Genomic DNA, 22783 nt, shown 5'->3' on the forward strand with positions numbered 1-22783 from the left:
AACATGGAATGATAAGTAAAAACCATTCATAAAAAGGTTTTATTTGTTGCTTGCAAAATAAGGCTCACAACCTTGCAATGGTGTAAAAATTTGTGACTTTTAAACTAGGGGGGAAACAAATGCAAACAAGTAATGGTTCCTGATCAATTTAATGTATTCTATCTAAAAGCAACTATAACAGTACTAACAACAGGATATTCACCACTACAGTCTTGGAGAGAAGGTGATAAACAGTGCTTTTTTGTGCCTGTACTGGGTACCGGCACCTCTGCAGCCCCAGTCATGGGACTGGCTGTTGGGGAGGCGGGGGGGCAGGGAGCCAGCTGATTACTGTCTCTTCTATTTATTTATTTATTTGTTTTACAAAAAAGGCAATGGAGATAAATATAATAAACTAAATATTAGTATTACTGCTTTACATGAAATCAGATGGAATTGCATGAGCAGTTAATGGAATTGTTAAACTAATAAATTTAATACTCCCCTGATCCGGAAAAAACTTATGGATCTACTAAATTTTACACATTTTGAAGTGACTCATTTGTTCTGGTTTTGCAATATTCAAGCCTTAAATCTTCATCAAGCCCCATCAAGTCTCTGACCCTGGTCCTGCCACTGGATTTGTGTAAGCGAAACTTGTGCACCCACACAGAGACCTCTGCAGCCAAATCTATGCCAGGACGCAGGTGCACAGATTCTGCTGCAGGATCTGCCTCAACCTGCAAATTACACTGGCTAAAAGTCCTACACAGCTGTTTATTTTACCAGGCTACCCTAAATTCTCTCCCTCTTTCTACTCTTTCGTTCAAGGGCAACTTGATTAAAAAAAAAAAAACCCTTAACAATGGTGGGGGTGTATTAACCACTAATGAGTGTACTTATTTTTTATACAAAGGAAATGAGGAAATGGATTTTCTTTGTCTCTCTTTCTTATCAGTTTCCAGGAAACACACTTGTAACGTTAGTGGATAAAGAACGGAAATTACCCCTTTGTTAAATAGGTAACTTGTCACCATCCATAAGCAAAGAAAAAAGAAATCAGATAGTTCCAGGTTAGCAGAATCTCTTTCAAGGGACAGACAAATTTTTAATATACCTGGGAAATGGTTTGGTTTGAGAATATTTAAGTAGGCACGTTCTTTACTGAAAATAAAATGTGTGATCATGAAGAAAAAAAAGTTACTTAATAAAAATGTGGCATGTGTACAGTAGGACTATTAATTACTAATACTTAATAAAGCATAGTATAGATTCCTTAAGTAGACTACATAAATTGTGATGGAGTTGTTGCAAAGTTGCTTATTTGAACTGTGGGCCATAAATATTGGACACTAGTTTGTCCACACAAGGAACATATGAAACACATTAGCAAGAGGTGTGTGTTGATGCCATCTCTAGTACTTTTTCCACAAAAGCTGCTAGCCTATTTCAGTTGCCAGCTGAAGGGGTTGACCCTTTGGCTTTCCTGATAGCGGGCTATGCTGAGCCAAAGATTCTGTGCTCTCTCCCTCTTGAGTTTGCAAGTATCCTGCAGTTAAAACAACTGCTATTTTTAAACCTTCCAGTAGTCTAGAAACTGACAGTTCTCTCAACTTCATCGTTTCTCCACACCAGGTCCCTCATTTGATCCCTCACCCATTTCATCCCCTGCAACCTAATCCACTCTAATATGCTCCATTGCATGAAAAGCAGAACCAGCACCAAAGAAAGGAACCCATCAGGGGCCATTTATGATTCCCTGATTCCTAAGGTTAGTCTGTGGCTGTGTCTACACTATGAGATAAAACTGATTTTTTAAAAAATTGATTTCTTAATGCTGGGTTTTATCCATTCGATTTTGAGCATCTTCACCTTCCCACATGCTTATAAACAAGCTTAAACTGAGTGCTGTTGCAGTGTATTGTGGGAACCTGTCCCACAGTTCCATAAGCCCCGTTGCACTCCTGGCCCCACAAGTGGATGTGGGTATATGATGCCATCTTCCCACATTTCATTCCCCTCTTTACCCTGTTGGGGTTTCTCTTAGCGGACAGATTTTAGATATTATTTAGATGAAAACCTCACATGGAGGACGTGAACCTCCGAATGCACAGATCCCAGGACCCGAACCAGAACCCTGCTACAACCCCAAGATGGGAGAGTGCCACCCCGTAATGCCTTGGACCCCGCTGAAGCCTCGTGGAGAGAAGTGGCTGGCAGAAACAACAAGACCAGGACAAGGGTTAAGTTGAAACAAAGTAACTAATGATTTTATTTGGTTAGCACAAATTAGATTTAAACTTATCAACACTAAACGGTTATCTATAAACTTACAATAAACATTGTTTCCTTTGTTGTTCCTTGACAGATGATTTAAGATTTTATTTTACCGGAAGGCAAAAAGGTAGATTAGGAGAATAAATACAGGTAAGTCTACTTAGGAATGGGGGTTTTAAATCCCTGTTGTTCCCTTTTTAAAGGAAGGGGTGAGGTTGCCAGTCTCACTCCTTACCAGGGGCAGGGTGCTAGCCTGCCCCAAAGAGGTTAGGGCCTAGGAGCCAGTCAGGGCTGTTCCTCTCTTTGGGAGGCCCCCGGCTACTCCCAACAGGCCTAACTGAGAGAACACCTAGGAGGCAATTTGCTCTTCCTCAGGGTTCTTTAACGGGAACAACAATGGGAGGCAGGGAGGCTTTGCCTACACCTGCTATATTATATATATATGTATATGTTTATAGAGAGAGGGATTAGGTAACAGGGAAAAGGAGGTCAAACCTTCACCTTATTCTTGAACAACAATTATAACGACTAAGAATCTAATAAATACTAACAATACTAGTTATTAAATAAATATACTTAATAAATATTAACAAAATTATTGATTAAATGTGCTTTCTTAAATATCTAAAGTAAAATCCCAGCCTGGGCTTTCAGGCCCGGCCTCAGGGGTCAGGCCCCCAGGTACTGCCCCTCCCCCGTCGGGGAGGGTACACAGAAGGGGAGCTACCCCTGCTTCCTCACTGAGGGTCCCGGTGTCCCAAGCTGGTTAAAGGAAAATGTATATGAGCACCACATAAAAAACGCGGGCTGGTGGATAAAATTACGTGTCCAGTCCAGTGAGTTAGTCTTGTCAAGTAGGTAAGTCGTGGCCGGTAGGTGAGTCTTGTTCGGTTTAAGATGGCGGCCTCAGGGTTAGGTGACCAGGCACGCAGTACCCACCTTGCAGTGGGCCAGTTCGCCACCTGGTCGCTGTCCCTCTGAAGCTGCTTGCTGCTCCCTCGACGCGCTGTGGTGACAAAAGGATTGGGAGCGTTGGTGCCGCGGTGGACTGGCGGCGCTTTAGTGATTTAGGTCAGTGATTCATGATTCAGCTAGATGATCTTAAGCTCTTCGCTCCTAGGAGCTAGTCTGAGGGCTGGTGGATGCCGCACGAAGCAGCCAACACCTACCTGTGCTGGGTCACAGAATCCTGTCTGTCCCCCAAGGGTCGCAGACTGGCCGGAGACTCCTGCTTATATGCCAGAGTCTCATAAATTGTTTATGATTCTATTTACATATTCATGATTCCATTATCATATTTTCACAGTTTTCAATCAGGTCCTCTTGGGCTTGGAAGGTTCTGGAAACCCAGTCTCTCACCCAATCAGAGGTCTTCATTCAAATTCATGATCATTAATATTCATGAGTTCAGGTTGCCGGGGGAGCTAACTGACAAAAAGTGACCGTTGGTAATGCTGCTAAATGGCAGCCTGTGACACTTTAGAATTTCATGTGTCTGCACTGATTTTACTCAGCCAAAGGCATGTTTTCCCTGGCCCACTGGGACGATTATGGCCAAGGGTGTTAAAAAATCCTCACATCCCCTGCCATGTCACATATGTTTAAGTAGACATGGGTGCTACACTGAAACAGCATGCGTAGGCTTTATTTTGGCCTTGGATATTGATTTACGCCTCCTGGGAAAGAGGACTCTTAAGTAGACATGGGTGCTACACTGAAACTCAAATGAATCATCAGTAATGGCCCATGGCAGCTAAAAGACAGTACACTTTTGACAGCCATAAAAACTGTGACCGCCCACGGAGGCCCTTTCAGGAACTTTTATCTGGATTTAGGTCTCCTACCAAAGAAGACCTTCATGACTATATAGACACAGTTGCTACACTGAAACTCAAACGGTTCATCAGGCTAAAAGACCCCAGACTACAGCCAGGTTTGCGCCCGGAAAAGAAGACCCTTTGGACAAGTATATTTCCCACTGCAACCCTTTCTTCAACAACTGTAGTAATTATATAGCTAGGACATTGCCTTCACTGAAATATGTATGGCTCAGGGAGACTACAAGAGCCCCGACTACAGCCAGCCCCCAAAAATCATTACTGATGAGGGAGAAGTCCCGTGGGTAGCTAAAAGAACCCCTGCTAAAGCCAGCCCCTGAAAATCGTGACTGCTGAGGGAGATGCCCCCTAGGTGGCTACAAGACCCCCAGCTACAGACAGCCCTCCAAAATCATGACCACTGACTGAGATGTCCCCTGAGCAGCTAGAAGACTCCCAGCTTAAGCCAGCCCCCAACAATCATGACTGCTGAGGGAGACATCCCACAGGTGGCTAAAAGACCCCTCGCTACAGCCAGGCCCTCAAAATCATGACCCTCACCGCATTCAATCTGCCTGGCACCTTGTGCAGCGCATCCTTTTATTGGTTCGGGGTCAAGCCACATGATACAACTGGGCGCGGGAATGTTCCAGACTGTGTGGTGCCTCCAGGGGAGGAAGAGAGGGGATGTGGGGGCCAAGACAACACATAAATGCTGAAAAGAAGTTTTTCATACTACCAGACAAGCATGACCCTGACCCACAGCCTAGCTGACACATGGTACAGGGGGGCCCAGTAACTGGTGCCAGGCAGCGCAGAAAAAAAGCGGCTAGCAGGGGTATACACAGAACCACAGACTTTACAGCTGTGCTCCTAGCAGAGAAAAAGAAAGATTTTCAGCCTCTCATGACCCTACAGCCATGGGCTTGCAGGTATCAAATTGTAAACGTTTTCCTGTTGCCTAATTCCTCCGCAACTGAGAGCAGTGGAGATGGGGGCACATATGGGACATGCGTGGAGGCTAATGAATTTGGTTTAATGCCGCATCCTCACTACCCTTCATTCAGAATTTTAAAATTGAATTGAACGCTACTCTTGTCCGGTTACTAGAATTTTAGGATTTTGATATGTCAATTTTAGTGGTCCATAAATTCAGATAATGGAATTTACAGTGAGAACAGGCACTGGGAAAAATCAGGCTAACTGACTTAAAATCGATTTTATCTCATAGTGTAGACGCAGCCTGTGTTGCACTAATCCACCATGTAAATCAGAGTAACCAAGGAGCTACCTGCTTAAATGACAGTGCACCCACTGAGAACAGAGGAGCATGCTCAGGCCACTTCCCCTCCAGAACTGAGGTGTGAGGGTGCTGCTTCCACACGAGCTGACAACTCTCCCATGCCAGAGGAATTCTCAGTTGGCCAGTTCCTGGTTTTCTTTGTGCCAAGTGGCAGTATTCAGAAGCTTTCAAGAACATCGGAGTAAACTGCCTTTTACAAAAGCTCTCCTCTCCCTTGGCACCACCTGACCAACCAAAAAGGATCAGAAACCTCCCTGACAATGGATCAGATAGAGAAAACCACAAGACTACTATTGTTCTATGTTTGTTTTGGGCTATGTATGCTTCTATTATTATTATTATTATTATTATAATTATTATTATTAAAGTCTGCTGGCTTGCAGTTATTAGGATCCTTTTCCCTGCCATTTCCTCCATGTATCACTCATCTTACCCTGCACTCTACATTAGACTACAATGTTACCTTTTCCAAGGTAGAACAGGAGAATTCTTTGTGGCAGCGATGGCAGGTGGTGACATTCAAGGCCATGTTCATATGGCAATAAAGTTGTGAAAACCTAATGCTAAATCACTTGGTGTTGTGTTACTTCAGCAGAGGTATATAATTCAGTGACCTTTCTCTCCTGGAGCAGTAGGAGACAGACAAAAGGATTATAATCTTCCTGTCACTCACACTGGTTCTACACTAAATGTAATTCCATTAAGTACCAGGGATCTACTGATGTAAAGAGGAACAGAATCACAGCAAATCTCCAGGGAGTCAGTTAAACTGGTTTTACAGCCCCTTTCATGCACTGAGAATCTAATCCAAGGAGTTCAGATTCTTGATAGACTTGTCATGACATTGAGTCTATTCTTCCTCTAGCAAGCATTCTCCTCCACAGACACATTAGGAGGATTTTTAGACTAACTTCTTCCCCTGTTCTTCTCATGCCCAAGCTAAATAAATCCTGAGCTTTTACTTAGTCTTCTTTTTGCATATTAATGAGCCTCCATCTAACAGCATACAATTAATTGGGTTGTTCCATTTAAAATGCAAACATTCCCTTGCAGCACATATCTGAGACCTGGATGGATGGCATGAATCAAATGCCAACACACCCGTAACCATTTCTCTCAACAACACAGTGAAATACAAGTTTTCTAAATATACAGTCATTTCACTCCACTTCTTTTTAACCCCCAGTATATTACACAGAGTCTGACGTGGTCTTCAGCTGCTTTTGTTTTTAATTGCAAAAGGTTCTGAGCAAATTTAGTATGCAAACCACCTCTCTCCCTCTCTTTTAAGCTTCTTGGCTACAGTGTTGTGGGACCATGAACGTAGATCTAAGAACGGCTACTGAATAACTAGAATGCATTTTGTGTTTCAAATGGATGTCATTGTAGCATTTTTCCTGCACAACTTCGACTCTTTAAAAAACCGCCTGGCTCACAAGAGAGATTTTTGTAAGGGGAGAAAAAAACATGCTAAAGTTCTGAGAATTACGCCAGAGGATATAAAACTCTTTCACAGGAAAAATGTCGGTCAATTACATCAATTAAATCTGCTTCTTTTATTACCATGGCAATGACAGCTGAAACAAAATATTTTGAAGACGACTTTTCTCATTCTCTCACAGAGAACAAGCTCACTACACTCACTTTCAACAAGGAATGCAACACTTTTGTGCACCACTGTAGGAAATATTAACTTAGTGTTAATCTTTTCTTTATGCTGATTTTCATTCATTTGCTCAACTAAGACGCGTGAAATGTAGTGGCGCATTTAAACTCAGAGCAAGAAGCAAATTGAGTAACAGCTCTTCAGTGTGGGAACTGCACACAATTTAGCATAGACTCAACTGGGCATAGTAAAAATGAAGATATTAATGACACAATTTATAGTAGAGATGCATTTTGAAGCTAATGCAATGTATAGTAGGTAGGGTGAGATGGTAAATAGATAAGGAATTTTTTTTTTTTTAAAAATCTAAAATTATATATATGATTCTGGTTTAGGGGAAAAAAAAAACACTTTTTCAGTGCCAAAATGATCATTGTTCAAATCAAAGCAGCACACCAACCCAATCCCCCACGCTGCCCCCTCCACTGCTAGGCTAAGTTGCACATGGGTGCAAGTGATGTGAACATCACACTTACGTATAAATAAGGAGATTTGGAGAGAAAAATGAAACCCTATCTTTTTATACTAATACTTTGGACTGGGAGAACTCTCACAAGGAGACAAGCTATAAATAAATCAGTAACAGGCATGAGCCTAAAATCCCACCACAAAGAGGCATGCAGCCAGACTGAGGGCTAAATTTTGATATTCTACTTGTGCCAATAATTGTTTCAAACGTTTAATGAAATGTGAAAAATTGAGAAGAGGTCTGTCTCCCTATGGAAGCTTCCCTTACCCAGGGAACCTGCATCATAGCCAGCTCTGAAATTCTTCCCCCGCCCCTCAGAGTAAGTTCATGTGCAACTTTTCCTGAATAATCCATTCTAAGTGTCTCCCTCTTTCCCACTGCTCTTCCCTTGCCAGCATTCCCCAGGCTCTCACTGTCTTTCTGAAGTGTACATCCCTCCCCATTGCAGTAAGGTCTTCAATCTTTTATCTTCTGTATTAAAACAATTACATGTGCATATAAAAAATAAACTGGGTTGACATTTTAATTGTTACAAGGAAAAACAATATTTTTTGTTACAAATAATTATTTTCAAAATAAGACTAATTGTCCAGATGCCACTGTAAAGCAAGAGAACAGCTACCTTTAGTGAAATTAAGATTAAGGATTAGCGATAATTCTCGCAACTTTTCAAATAAAGAGTAGATGTTCTGTGTGCAGTGCTACTTTTGCAATTCATGGGCTACGTCTACACGTGCAGCCAACATCGAAATAGCTTATTTCGATGTTGCGACATCGAAATAGTCTATTTCGATGAATAACGTCTACACGTCCTCCAGGGCCAGCAACGTCGATGTTCAACTTCGACGTTGCTCAGCCCAACATCGAAATAGGCGCAGCGAGGGAACGTCTACACGTCAAAGTAGCACACATCGAAATAGGGATGCCAGGCACAGCTGCAGACAGGGTCACAGGGCAGACTCAACAGCCAGCCGCTCCCTTAAAGGGCCCCTCCCAGACACAGTTGCACTAAACAACACAAGATACACAGAGCTGACAACTGGTTGCAGACCCTGTGCCTGCAGCATAGATCCCCAGCTGCCGCAGAAGCAGCCAGAAGCCCTGGGCTAAGGGCTGCTGCCCATGGTGACCATAGAGCCCCGCAGGGGCTGGAGAGAGAGCATCTCTCAACCCCCCAGCTGATGGCCGCCATGGAGGACCCAGCAATTTCGACGTTGCGGGACACGGATCGTCTACACGGTCCCTACTTCGACGTTGAACGTCGAAGTAGGGCGCTATTCCTATCTCCTCATGAGGTTAGCGACTTCGACGTCTCGCCGCCTAACGTCGAAGTTAACTTCGAAATAGCGCCCGACGCGTGTAGACGCGACAGGCGCTATTTCGAAGTTGGTGCCGCTACTTCGAAGTAGCGTGCACGTGTAGACGCAGCTATGGTGTGCAGTGGGCACACAATCAAGTTATAACCAAGACATATTAGGACAAGTAATCTCTAATTAATTGCCCAAATTCAGAAAGAGATGTATGCAAAATGCATTTTTGCTTTTAGTCACTCGAGGCCTAGATACAGTGTCATTGCACACACAAATTAAGAGTTCCTGCATGTAACTTGTGCATGTGTATACATACACTTTAACATGTACTCTTTTGAAGTGTGGGCAAAGCTATTCTATTTTGAAGATTTATCAGGTGGACTATTTCAGCACTGATTTTAATTATATCCTCCTGGAGGAGACGACTGAATATACAGTGACTTATGTAACAGTACCACTTGCTGTGCTATCCACTACTCAATTCTCACAAGAAAATTAATCCTGATTCTCAGGCGCACTCAAATTCAGCACAAAAAACCTGTGGGTTGGGTCAAGGAAGTCTGTAAGCAACTCACCTTTGTGGTTCCCCAGTTCCCGAGGCAAATGAAGGCCGGTGGTATATATTTGAGTAGTCTTGGGGCTGTTTTAACCTATGAATTTGTAACAATCTCTGAGCCAGACAACTGGCAGCCAATTGCTTTATGCCATCCTGGGATTTCCTTATGTCAGGGGAATCACTAGCTGTCCACTGGACATACTGGAAAAGATCAAAAGTCCCTAGCCTGATATCCTCCTATCACAGTGGCCACAGCCAGATGCTTCACAGGAAGAAAAAAAAACCTTCTTATTTTGTATTTCACCTACTTATTTAGCACTATACCACTGCAGGAAGGTCAAAGTGAGAGCGCAACAATTCCTCCTGAGAGCAACCTGTGACCAGCTTATGCCTTGAAGCCTGTAGGTGAACAGCTCTTGTAACTTTATCCTACTGGAAGTATAACTTTTATTCATGTAGGTAGTTAATGTCTTTTACTAAGTTTATTAGGGCCCTGACCCAGAAAAGATAATCATATGCTTAACTTTAAGCATGTGAGTACCATAATAGTATTCACATGCTTAAAAGTAAACAAAACAAAAAGCAGTCAAGTAGCACTGTAAAGACTAGCAAAATAGTTTATTAGGTGAGCTTTCATGGGACAGACCCACTTCTGTCCCACGAAAGCTCACCTAATAAACTATTTTGCTAGTCTTTAAAGTGCTACTTGACTGCTTTTTGCTTTGATAGTGTATAGACTAGCACGGCTTCCTCTCTGTTACTATTCAAAAGTAAACAAGTGTTTGTCAGATTAAGGCCTCAAATGCAAGCTTGGTAGTGAATTCCACAGATGAATGATACACTCTGCTGAGCAAGCGTATCTTTCATTTCAAATATGCTGTCTTTATTAAAAATATAAGAACGTCACAGCGGACATGATCCATTGCGTTCAACATCCTGTCTTCTGACAGTGGTCAGTGATAGATGCTTTGGAAAACAGGCAATCATCAAGTAAACCATCCCATCAGCCACTCCTAGCTTCTGGCAATCAAAGGTGAGGGTAACTCAAAGCACAGGATTGCATCCCTGACCATCTTGGCTGATAGCCACTGATGGAAGTATCTTCCATGAATTTATCTAATTCGTTTGTGAATCCTATTATAGTTTTGATCTTCATTGTGTTCCACAGGTTGACAGTGCATTGTGTGAAGAACTACCTCCTTTCTCTGTTTTAAACCTATTGCTTATTAATTTCACTGTGTGACCCCTGCTAGTTAAGCTATGTGGAGGAGCAAATAATACTTCTAAATTCACTTTGTGAAAACCAGTCATGATTTTATAGATCTCTATCATATCCTCACTTAGCCGTCTCTTTTCTGAGCTCAAAAGTCTCCATCTTTTTAATATCTCCCCATATGGCAGCCATTCCAAACCTCTAATCATGTTTGCTGTATTTCTCTGTACCTTCTCCAATTCTAATAATAGGTGCTGGAACTCAGTGCGCTGGGGATGTGGAACTTTGAAGTAGTTTCCATCACATACAGGGTTTACAGTTTGTTTCACTGGCCCTTGGCACCTTCATTATACAAATTCTTCACACATCTGGGATTCTAACATATCTTTTCTGAGATGAGGCAATCACAACTGAATGCAGTTTTCAAAGTATGAGTGTACCATAGGTTTATACAAAGGCATTATGATATTTTTTGTCTTAATTATCTAGCCCTTTCCTAATGATTGTTAGCATTCTGCTAGCTTTTTTGATTGCTGACTATTGAGTAGATCTTTTCAGAGAACTTTCCACCTTGACAACAAGGTTTCTTTCTTGAGCGGCAACAGCTTATTTAGACCCCATCATTTTTATGTTCATTTGACTTTGTGTTTTCCAGGGTGCATTATACTGCATTTATCAACATTGAATTTCATCTGCCATTTTGTTACCCAGTCACACTCTTTTGTAAGTCGTTGCTGTCTTCTTCAGACTCAACAATCTTAAGTACATTTGTCTCATTTGCAAATTTGACCACCTCACTGTTTATTCTCACTCCTTCCCAGATAATTTTTTGACTATTTGAACAGCACTGGTTCCAATATCGTCCCCTGGGGAGGCACCCTTATTTACTTTGCTCCATCTGAAAGCTTTCATTCTGACCCTTTGTTACCCATCTTTCAATCAGTCACTAATCTATGAGAGAAACTTCTCGCTTATTCTATGATTGTTTACTTTGCTTAAGAGTCTTTGGTGAGGGACATTGTCAAAGCCTTTCTAAAAGTATATTCGAGCCACAAGATTCCCCTTGCCTGTATGTTTGTTGTTCCACTCAAAGAATTCTAATAGACTGGTGAGGCATGATTTCCCTTTACAAAACCTAGATTTGATCTCCCAACAAACTGTGTTAATTTATTATTGTACTGCTACAAAACAGGACAAAATGGGATCCCGCAACTGGCCTACTGTTTTTGATTTGTTATTGTCTCTATGTTTTGTAATGGAGATAGTAGCTATGGAGGGAATTCATTGTATACCCTGCTCAGAAGAGCAGACAGTGAACTGAAATGCATGACTCCTTCTCTTTAGTTTCTTAACAGATAGTATGAGAGTTAACACAAATACAGTCCCATGATATGACAGACTACTCTGCTATTCAAAAGAGTCAAGCAGCACAGATGACATCAAAACACAGTTAAAAGTTTGAAACTAGGGGTCTAGTTCAGGCCCACCTCTATGAGACACAATAGCAGAGTAACAGCAGAGTGACTCAGCCAAAACAAAAAAATGTGACAGTAGAATGTAGTTACCTGACAACATATTGTGAACAGGAGTGGCAATGTTAATGTCCTGGAGGTGTTTCAGTGTCTCAGTGTGGAACAGACGGAGTGTAGATCCAGATGTGAAAGCAATCCAGATTCCCACTCCTGCAACAGCCATATGCGAGATCACCATTCCTTCTTCTTGATGAGCTTCAAAATGGTGCTATAAAAAGGCAAAGACGACAAAGGATTTATAACATATGCACCAATAACTGAGCAGTTATTTGTGCTTATGAACATCTCAGAATAGGAAACGTGCCTTTATTCTTGATGGAGAGTGCCAGGTTGCGTGATCCTTTGCTCTCGCAGGAGCAAAACCTGACCCCAACGCATACATTGTGTTAGTTTTGATTGCCACTTGTTTTGGGGGGAAAAACCGCATAACTATTAATGAGGAAACCTCAGCATCTGGCCACAAAAGCTTTATAGCCCCACATCTGATTACATCCTGGGACTTTAGAATTTCAATGAAAACACTTGTAACTTAACAGAAATTCTTTGTTTCTGTATCATAGCTCCCATGGGAACTAAAGAACAGAAATGACTCCTGAAACTGGACTTATTTTTGCCATTGTGCTAGTTAAATCTGCAGCAGAACTCCCTCCACTAGGATATTTTGTAAGACTCCTTAGCATAAACATTCCCTGTGTTTGAGTGAAATGCACAGAAAAACACTTTCCTGGAAGGCAGACCAGACCTTCACTGTAATGAGACAAACAGTCACGATCACTTCTCCTGGGGCATTTTTAATGTGGCATTTTACTTTCTGCTAGGAGCTTCAGTTGCCCTGAATCCCCTGGGGACTGGATTTCTGTGCCCGCCCACCATTTTGCCTCATGAAAGGGACAAGACTCCCAGTCATTTTAAAGAGTCCAAGCATCTCCACACACATGCTTGTTAATGCATTCATCTCAATCTCTCTCAAATATCTTCACTAATCTGTCAAATGGTGACCCTAATGAGCACCTTTCTTTAATGATCCAACCAATATTATTGTAATTATTAATAAAGGTTGAACATCTCTCATCTGGTACCCTCAGGACCTGACCGGTGCCAGACAAGAGAATCTGCCGGACCACAGGATGCCAATATTGTCTAGCACATTACCAACACTACTATTGCTTACTAGGCTCTTAGAAGACACTTAGGGGTTGATTACAGCTAAATAACAGCACAGAACACTGAAAGCCAGGACTGCTGGTAAGAAACAAACTTTATGGGACCACAGAAAATTTGGCCACATCCATGATAAGTGGTCACCAGCTAACTAAAATTATGTTGGATTATGGATGTTTCTCGACAAAAGAGTTCCAGGTTAGAGAGGTTCAACCCGTTGTTATTTTTATTTGTATTACCAAGGTGCCCTGGAGCCCTAGTCGTGAACTAAGGCCCCCTGCACAAGCTGCTATACAAAAACTTAATTAAAGAACAGTCCCTATGAATAAGCTCTCCTATTTTAAACTTCTCTTTGAAAAGCCAATTAAACTTTCTTGTGAAAGAACAATTTTGAGTCTTGAATATTATCATGATGTACCTAAAAACTAATACTGGACATATTGCCTCAGTCTTTCATGGCCCTACATATACATAGCAGGGAATAGCATACTAACCTAAGATTGTTGGCTATAAAGTACCTAAACATAAAAATATGACACAAAATATACATACGTCTATGTAGCTTTTGTTACGTATCGGAGGGGTAGCCGTGTTAGTCTGGATCTGTAACAGCAACGAAGGGTCCTGTGGCACGTTATAGACTAACAGAAAAGTTTTGAGCATGAGCTTTTGTGAGCACAGACTCACTTCATCAGATAAGTGAGTCTGTGCTCACGAAAGCTCATGCTCAAAACTTTTCTGTTAGTCTATAAGGTGCCACAGGACCCTTCGTTGCTGTAGCTTTTGTTGTCACTGAGAAAGTCCACAAGGATCAAATTTAACATTGCCAATCTTTTTATCACGCAGAAAATGTATCTGGATCTCCCCTGCTTTAGAAGATACCCTATATGGAGAAGCTGAAAGAAGATTAAAATCCTAAAGGCTAAAACGATCCTTGATTTACAAACATTAGCACAGGGAGGGTTCAGCGGGAAACTCAATTACTCCATTTTATTTTTATCTAACAGAGATAAAATGTTATAAATAAAATCAAGGATTTTTATGGTCTTTATTGAATACTATTTTCTCCTGAGTAAAATTGATGATGAGATTAGGCCTAAACTGATCTTTAAAAGGTAAGTTATTTAAGGTTGTAAAGAAATCATTATTTGCTCAATTACATAATTTAATAGGAAAGACCAATGAGACTTTCTTTTTGAATAAGCTGTTTGTTAGCTGTATACATGATGGTAATTTAAGAGCCTGGTGCTTTAAGATGATGAGGGCCTCTTGCCAGAGTAGAGAGTGTTCTCAGCTTTCTTTCCAGGCAAGGCCCTGCACCATGTCCAGCTTGTTCATGGGAGTATGCAGAAAGCCTGTGTTACCCTTAAACCGATCAGAATGCAGGAGAGCTGCTTCAACTGAGATAATTTGTTTACGAGAAGAATGTAATTACTGTTCAAATTGTGCATGGGCACTTAATCCGGACTCCTGTAGTGATTACTCCTGAAATGAGTAACTATGATTGCCAATTACAAGAACACTCTGCTTGCTTCAGCAAGGTTTCCATTATGAGGCAGGACCCTATCTGGCTACGCCTACACGAGCCCCAAACTTCGAAATGGCCACTCAAATGGCCATTTCGAAGTTTACTAATGAAGTGCTGAAATGTATATTCAGCGCTTCATTAGCATGCGGGCAGCCGCGGCGCTTCGAAATTGATGCGGCTTGCTGCCGCGCGGCTCGCTGCCGCGCGGCTCGTCCCAACAGGGCTCCTTTTCGAAAGGACCCCGCCTGCTTCGAAGTCCCCTTATTCCCATGAGCTGATGGGCTAGAGAGACTGGGACTTTTCAGTTTGGAAAAGAGGCGATTGAGGGGCGATATGACAGAGGTATATAAAATCATGAATGGTGTGGAGAAAGTGAATATAGAAAAATTATTTACCTTTTCCCATAATACAAGAACTAGGGGACACCAAATGAAATTGATGGGTAGTAGGTTCAAAACTAATAAAAGGAAATGTTTCTTCACACAGCGCACAGTCAACCTGTGGAACTCCTTGCCCGAGGAGGCTGTGAAGGCCAGGACTCTATTAGGGTTTAAAAAAGAGCTTGATAAATTTTTGCAGGTTAGGTCCATAAATGGCTATTAGCCAGGGATAAAGTATGGTGCCCTAGCCATCAGAACAAGGGCAGGAGATGGATGGCAGGAGATAAATCACTTGATCATTGTCTTCTGTTCTCCTTCTCTGGGGCACTTGGCATTGGCCACCGTCGGCAGATGGGATGCTGGGCTGGATGGACCTTTGGTCTGACCCAGTATGGCCATTCTTATGTTCTTATGTTCTTATAAATGACAATTACCTCCGCTCCATGTAATCAGCCTTAAAGGTTTAAGAGTAAATAATGGTCTATGTCTCACACTCCCAGGTTGTGTCTACACTATGAGCTAAAATCGATTTTATTAAAATTGATTTATTAACGCTGGGTTTTATCAATTCAATTTTGAGCATCCTCACATTCCCACAGGTTCCCCACAAAATTGACTACATGCTGCCACACACAAGTCACCAAAATCAACTGTGGCAGCAGTGTATTGTGGGAACCTATCCCACAGTTCCCTGAGCCCTGTAGCATTCTGGCTATTTTCACTGGTGCCGCATGGGCAAAAACTGCCTCGCAAGTGGCTGTGGGTATCTGATGACATCTTCCCATATGTCATTTCCCTGATTTCCCTGTTGCATTAACCAAATGTCCAAAAATCGTATCCGCTGAGGGAGATGTCCCCCGGCCAGATAAAAGACCCTCAACTATAGCCAGCCCCGAAAATTATGTCCACCAAGGGAGACTTCCTCCAGGCAGCTAAAAGATTCCCAACTGTTGCCAGCCCCTGAAAATTGTGACCACTGAGGGATACTTCCCCCCGGCTAGATAAAAGACCATCAAATAGCAACCAGTCCCTGAATATCCTAGCTGCCAAGTGAGACTTCCTCCAGCTGGATACAGGATCCTCACTGCACATAAGCTGCCTGGCACCTTGCACAGCATGTCCTTTTATTGGTTCAGAGTCAAGCCACGTGATGCATCTGGGCACGGGAAAGTTCCAGACTGTGTGGTGGCTCTCGGGGAGGGGAGGAAGGGGATGTGTGGGGGCAGGACAAAATGTAAATGGCTGCCAGGTGGTGAAGGGGGGCAGCAGCTAGCACCAGACAGAGCAGAAAAAAAAAGGGAGCTAGCAGAGGTAGACACAGAACCACAGATCCCACAGCTATGCTAATAGCAGAGAAAGAAAGATTTTTCAGCCTCTCATGACCCTGCAGCCACAGGCTTCCAGGTGCCAAACTGAAATGGTCTTCCTGTTGCCTAATTCCTCCACACCTGAGAGCAGTGGAGATGGAAGAGGCCAGAGCAGAGAACTATGGGGCATTCTGGGCCATATACAGGACATCTCTGAAGGCTAATGAATTCGATTGAAAGACATGGCGCTTCCTCACTACCCTTCATGCGGGAATTCTAAATTCGAACTAAATGCTACACCCGTCAGGTTAGGACAATATTTTGATATTGATATTATGTCAATTTTAATGCACCATAAATCGAGCTAAGGAAATTTACAGTGAAGACAGGAACTTGGTAAAATTGGGCTAAATGCCTTAAAATTAATATTATCTCATAGTGTAGGCATAGCCTCGGTTTTATTCGTTCATTTTAAAAATAAATGCTCCCTGTTTACAGTTCTTAACTAGATTGTATTACATTCCAGTCATTCAGTGTCAGCAGCTAATCCACACCTTTCTCAAACGCAATTCACACCAGGCTAAATTTTTTCCTGTACTTACCAGAAGATGGGATGCGCTAGTGGTTGATCTTCCAGGGTTTGATTTAGCGCACTTAGTGGGGCCACTCTAAATTGAATGACTAGGGTGCCATTGTCAACCCCAGTAATTCTCACAATCATGAGGAGTAGGGGAAGTCAATGGAAGAGTTTCTCCTGTTGACCTCATGCTGAGGGGCTGGCAGCAAGTATCCATTTAAGGCATGTTGACTCCCGCTATGTAATTCTTGTAGCTGGATTTGCCTATCTTAAATCACCTTTTTCCCCTAGTGCACACCTGGCCTTACTTACTTTTATAGGGTCCGTCACCAGAGCATCTGGGGACTTTGCATTTAAAATATTCTCATTGCCACCCCTGTGAGCTAGGAAGATTTTATCATACCCATTAGAAAATGGGAACGTGAACCACAGATAAGCCACAGGGAATTTTAACTGGGTCTTCCAACTCCTCTAATAGAGTCTAACCAGTGGGTCATCCTACTTTTCAGGTGCAGTCACATTACTGAAGAACACACCTAATAACTGTAACTCCATTATGTCAACAGAATTACTCTGTATTCACATCAGTATAACAAAGCAAAATATAATCTATCTTCTCTTAATGTTCCTATTTTCATGTTCGATGGTTAGTGGGTTTTGTGGGGGAAGTTTTTAAAAGGAACTGTAATATTCCTCAAGTGTGCAGTTTGCAGTAAATGAATATAGAAGATGTCTCTTTGGCTATTAATTTATGCACACATTCTCAGTTCTGGTGAGTCAAACTGTATTACCTGTTGGCCTTACTAGTGACCACACCCTAGAAGATAAGGAGAGCAACTCCGCTATATGCATTTATTTATTTATAAATATGCATAATATTTATATCTAGTATTGTACAGTGACATTTTGATTCGAGTAGCATTGAAAAACTGGACACTTGATGATGCATGACACTGCACATTTTCCCATTCCTTAAACAGCCTCTCTTACCTCATCTCAGTTTTCTTAAAGATACACAATTTTTAAAAAACCCACAAATGTGTAATGTATCTAAAAGAGCAAGAATTGGAGACATTCATTTGTCACACTGTAGGCAGAGCCCCCAGAAAAGCTCCTTATCCTTCCTATGAGTGAATTTTCTGATCTATCCCTTGTACATGTAAAAATTTAATAACAATAATGTGTTTTGGCTTTATAAATATCACACAAAATTATTATTATTATTATTATTATTATTATTATTATGTTCAAATGTGTGCTGCTAAATCCTTTTAGGGACTGATCTAAAGCCCACTGACTCATTGCTAGACTTCTGTGTATAGATTAGGCAGGTAATTAAACTAAGGATACAAAATTTAAAAATGAACATTTCCGCAGTGTTCTGCTCTGACCATGAGCAGAAAGATGATTCTACTAGAACAACTACAAACAATTCACACAGGAGTCTCTAACACATCTGTATTTACCAGCTAATTCATTAAACTACCACTCAGTATGTGCTTCTGTTTGTACAATTACTGGAGATATCCAGGAAAAAAATCAATTGCCACATTCTCAGCTGCATAGGGAGTGCACAAAATGCATTCTTCTCAACCAAATTGTCCTCTAATATAGAATAAGAGCAGGAATGCACCAGACCCCCGGAGCTTTTTGTCAGTGCACAAAACTTTGCACTGAAACTAACTGTTGGCATCTGCACTGATTCCATTACCCACGTGAAACACAGTAGTTCAATTTTATCTTTAAAGAATTCAGTTCATAGAACAAACAGGGCAGCTATTGAGCAACAAAATCAAACCTGCCCTCAATTTCTATAAAAACAATCACAATGTCTCAATTTAGCACTTTACATTTCCCTTTCTTGAGTTTTCATAACCGTATTCCCTCTCTGCCTTCCATTCAAAGCCCAGTCCCCCGTCCCTCTGAGGCACTCTTGTTCCAACTCTATAGCAACAACAGGGCTGCAAAACACATTTTGGGTGTCAGTCGCTCCAACAGTGGAGCCTGACATGGCTCACTATTGTTCTGACAGTGTACAGCAGACTGGAATTCCTTCTTTTCAGAGGTTGCACAGTACAAACTCAGCTGTGATTCTAGGCCTACATAGCTGTGCCAAGAACTGAACCACGGCTTCTCAAGCATAGCGAGCTCTACATAATGGGTCTTTGTTCAAGAAATAAAGTGACTGACTTTTGCTACATTAAAAAAAATACAATATTTGGGTAACATAAACACAGAAAAATTCTGTTTGTGTAACACATTTCAGATTATTCCACTTAAATCTTTGTAACTAAAGTAGCTTGCCTATAATTAGTCGAATCTTGAAAAAAACGGTTGTTTTCCATGTACAAGGTGACTTTCAGTCTGTAACATAGTGAGATATTTTACAAGTGAGACCCCAATACTGCATGAATCTGCCTGCAGAGGGACCACCAAAGGATCAAGGTCTAGATACAACAGAACTACTGAAATGCTGTTACCTTTTGGTGGGAGATCTGCAGGCAAACAGAGTCCAGAATGCTAACTATATGTTGATGGGAGGGAAAACAGCGGGCAAGGGGAAAGTTACCTGCTAACAGGGACTTCATCTCAATTTCCCACCAGATCACCTTCCCTAGCCACATGGGGCCATGCACACAAAAAACAAACACAAGTAAACATGCTAAAAGAAAGCCAAAAATTGACAAGTTCACTCTGATCAAACAAGTCACCCAGCAAACACGGCCATAGGAAGAAGGAAGCAGAAAGCTTACTATCATCCCCGGCAGACCTTGACAGTGAAGTTTACTACCAAGTATACCAAACAGACAATAGTGAGGAGAAACATGATCAATGGGGAAAAAAAATTAACAATAAATCACACAAGCAAGGAGACTGTGGCCCTTGCCAGAGATTCTCTTTGAAAGAATTCCTTGCTGTAGAATTCATGGAACATAAAGTACCTTCCCAGCCAGGAAAAGGACAAGCTTAGCTCTGTTAAGATTTAAGCCCCATACCTGTAGGCCACCAAGCCATCTCGCAGTCAAGTGGCAGAAGATCTGGAACATGCACAAGGTATAAATCTCTTTGGCAGAGTAATCCTGAATAACCACTTAGACCCTCACAATTCCATCTGTCGTGAAACACAGGAAATCTGGTTTCCTCAGATCTCAGCGTTATTCACTGGGATTCATGCTCCGGTATTCCTTTCCCTGTTCTGACTATAAATGAAGCCTGAGCACTCCTTTCCTCTCCAGACAATGCTCCTGCACTAGCTACTGTACCTGTGAAGAGGAACAGCACTTTGGCAGAGGGATACCTGCAGTCTCACAGCTAGCCTAAGTTAACATTCTAGAGGGAATTCTCCTCCAGGTCACACACACAATGCAACTCCTCTGAAATCACTGGTGTCAGTGTGGCTACACGGGAACCGTAAGAATTTGGCCCAAGCAGTCCTCTGAGAGGAATGTTACTGAGCCTATTAAGGCAGCATACAGCTGAGTCCCAGAGTGTGGGGGATATAAACCTGCAAAAAGGAAAACATACTAGGGCAAAGGGAAGAAACATATGGAGGAACGTGTTGTCTGACTCCCTCCTTTCTCTCACAGCTCTCAGGATGTGAAAAAGATGACACTCTATCCAAGGACTTTTTGGCAGATAAAAGTTTGCATTATTGGCCAGTCAACTTGTGATGGAAGCTCCCAGTACCCCCTCCCTCACTCAACCCCACAAAGTATATTTGCTGCATTAACTAGTCTACCACCCTCAGACACAAAGATTTCATTGGTGGCTGAGGAAAGAAAGGCTGTGGCTTGGGCTAGCCACCACTGTATGTATCAAAGGGGGTTCATAAACTTCATGACTTTAAGGCCAGAAAGGACCATTATGATCATCTACCCTGACCTCCTCTATGTTGCAGGCCATAAAAGAGCCTCACTCACCGATTCCTGACATAGACCCTTAACCTCTGGCCGAGTTAGTGAAGTCCTCAGTGATCAGTTCAAATTAGCAACAACAGATACAGACTTTAAAACCTTCGAATCTCAGAGGAAGTACAGTTACTCTAACTGAAACCAGCCAGTGACCCATGCCCCATGTTACTGAGGAAGGTGAAAACCCCCACAATGGTCTTTGCCAATCTGACCTGAGGGAAGATTCCTTCCTGACCCAAAATAAAGTTTTTTGTAGACTCTGAGCATATGGGCAAGATCACCCAGCCAGACATCTGGGAAAGAATACTCTGAAGTAACTCTCTGCCCCCCAGTCCATTGGAGATATTTGCCATTAGCAGCCATGGATGCCATTGTAGGCAATTTCATCATACCATCCCTTCCACGAATTTAAGCTCAGTCTTAAATTAGGATTCTTTGCACACACCCCCACCCCCAACTGCTACTCTTGGGGGGCAGTTCCAGAACTTCATTCCACTGATGATAGGATATCTTCATCCAATTTCAAGGCTAAATTTATTGATGGCCAATTTGTATCCATTTTTAGTTATGCCATCATGGACCCTTATATTAAATAATGCCTCTCCCTCCCTGAGGTCTATCCTTCTAATGGTTTTTATAAAGAGCAAACAATATCTCTCTGCCTCCTTCAGTTTGTTAGGCTGAACAAGCCAAGGTCCTTATCTCTTCTTGTTAAGGGATAGTACTCAGCAGCTAGCCCAAGTCACCACCTGTGCAGCTGCAGCTACATTCCTAATTGTAGTGCTCTGGCTTGACCAGCATTAGCACATATATATCCACCCAAGCTGGGAACCACACCTCCCAGTTGCTGTATATATGTAGCCCACAAGTGCTGGTCCCCAAATTAGTAGACAAGTCATGCTGATTTCCAGCAATCTTTCTTTCTCTGTCAGTTGCCATGAGCCTGGCTTAAGGAGGTAAGAAATCAGACCAAAATCCATACAAACCATATTGGCAATAAATGCCAACCTAAAACAAGCTCATGGTTCAGGGAAAGTGAAATCAGCTCAATACAAACCACATTTCTTAGCATACTCTGAATTTTATGGTTTCTCCAAGTCAATTTTTAATGCTTAAAGTTAACCAATGTTAACTAGAATAAGGATGCTTAATGGCACAAGACACAAATAATACTTGTAAACGCATTTACCTCAACAGTATGTGTTTCAGTACTGATTATAAAAATTTGTCCACCACACGCAGCCCAAATGGTGTCTTCCATCACGAGGAGACTTCTAACTGGCAGAACCCCTAATTTTACTACGTTCTGGGGTTCTGAATTCCAGGCTCCATCTTTACAAAGAAAAGAAGCAAGTTGAAATATTACATACAATAAAAATGGAATTTTTGATTTTCAAATTCTCTTAAGAATAAGCAGCTTGGAAAGCAATATGCCTCACCCAGATTTGACTGAGCTATTAGTGCTTATAAAAAAAAACAAGTTGCAGAGAAACACAGAGATTTACCACATGGAAAGTAAGAAATCATCTTGAAACTTGTAAAAGTAAAGATAATCAGTTACAAGAAAGCATTTCCTTACATTCAGGACACAAGCTGTGACACTCCAAGCTAACTTGGGTTCTTGTTGACAGCTCTGCAATGTCTCTGGTCCAGCTATGGTCTTAGTTAGACCACTGTAAAATCAGTGGGATGTGCAGGAGACAATTTCAAAACACTGGAGAGTCAGAAATGAAATGACACATTCAACTAGCCTATAGTATCTTCACAGCCAGTGATGATATACGACAAACAAAAAAC

General features: G+C 41.9%; 1 protein-coding gene across 3 annotated transcripts in view; it reads right to left on the reverse strand.

Annotated features, from left to right (window-relative positions):
- The window catches only part of ARHGEF10 (Rho guanine nucleotide exchange factor 10), a 183655-nt gene that overhangs the window by 13465 nt on the left and 147407 nt on the right, over positions 1-22783 (reverse strand). For 2 of the 3 annotated variants that reach the window (XM_074991190.1, XM_074991189.1), the window contains 2 exons: positions 22176-22318; positions 12156-12330 (listed from right to left, as the gene is read on the reverse strand). In XM_074991190.1, coding sequence (XP_074847291.1) covers positions 12156-12330; positions 22176-22318 — 318 coding nt within the window. Of the gene's footprint in view, positions 1-2278; positions 3263-12155; positions 12331-22175; positions 22319-22783 lie in introns of those variants that run through there. The other variant, XM_074991191.1, reaches the window with a different exon arrangement.

Source organism: Carettochelys insculpta, chromosome 3 (assembly GCF_033958435.1).
Source record: "Carettochelys insculpta isolate YL-2023 chromosome 3, ASM3395843v1, whole genome shotgun sequence".
NCBI classification, from domain to species: domain Eukaryota; kingdom Metazoa; phylum Chordata; order Testudines; family Carettochelyidae; genus Carettochelys; species Carettochelys insculpta.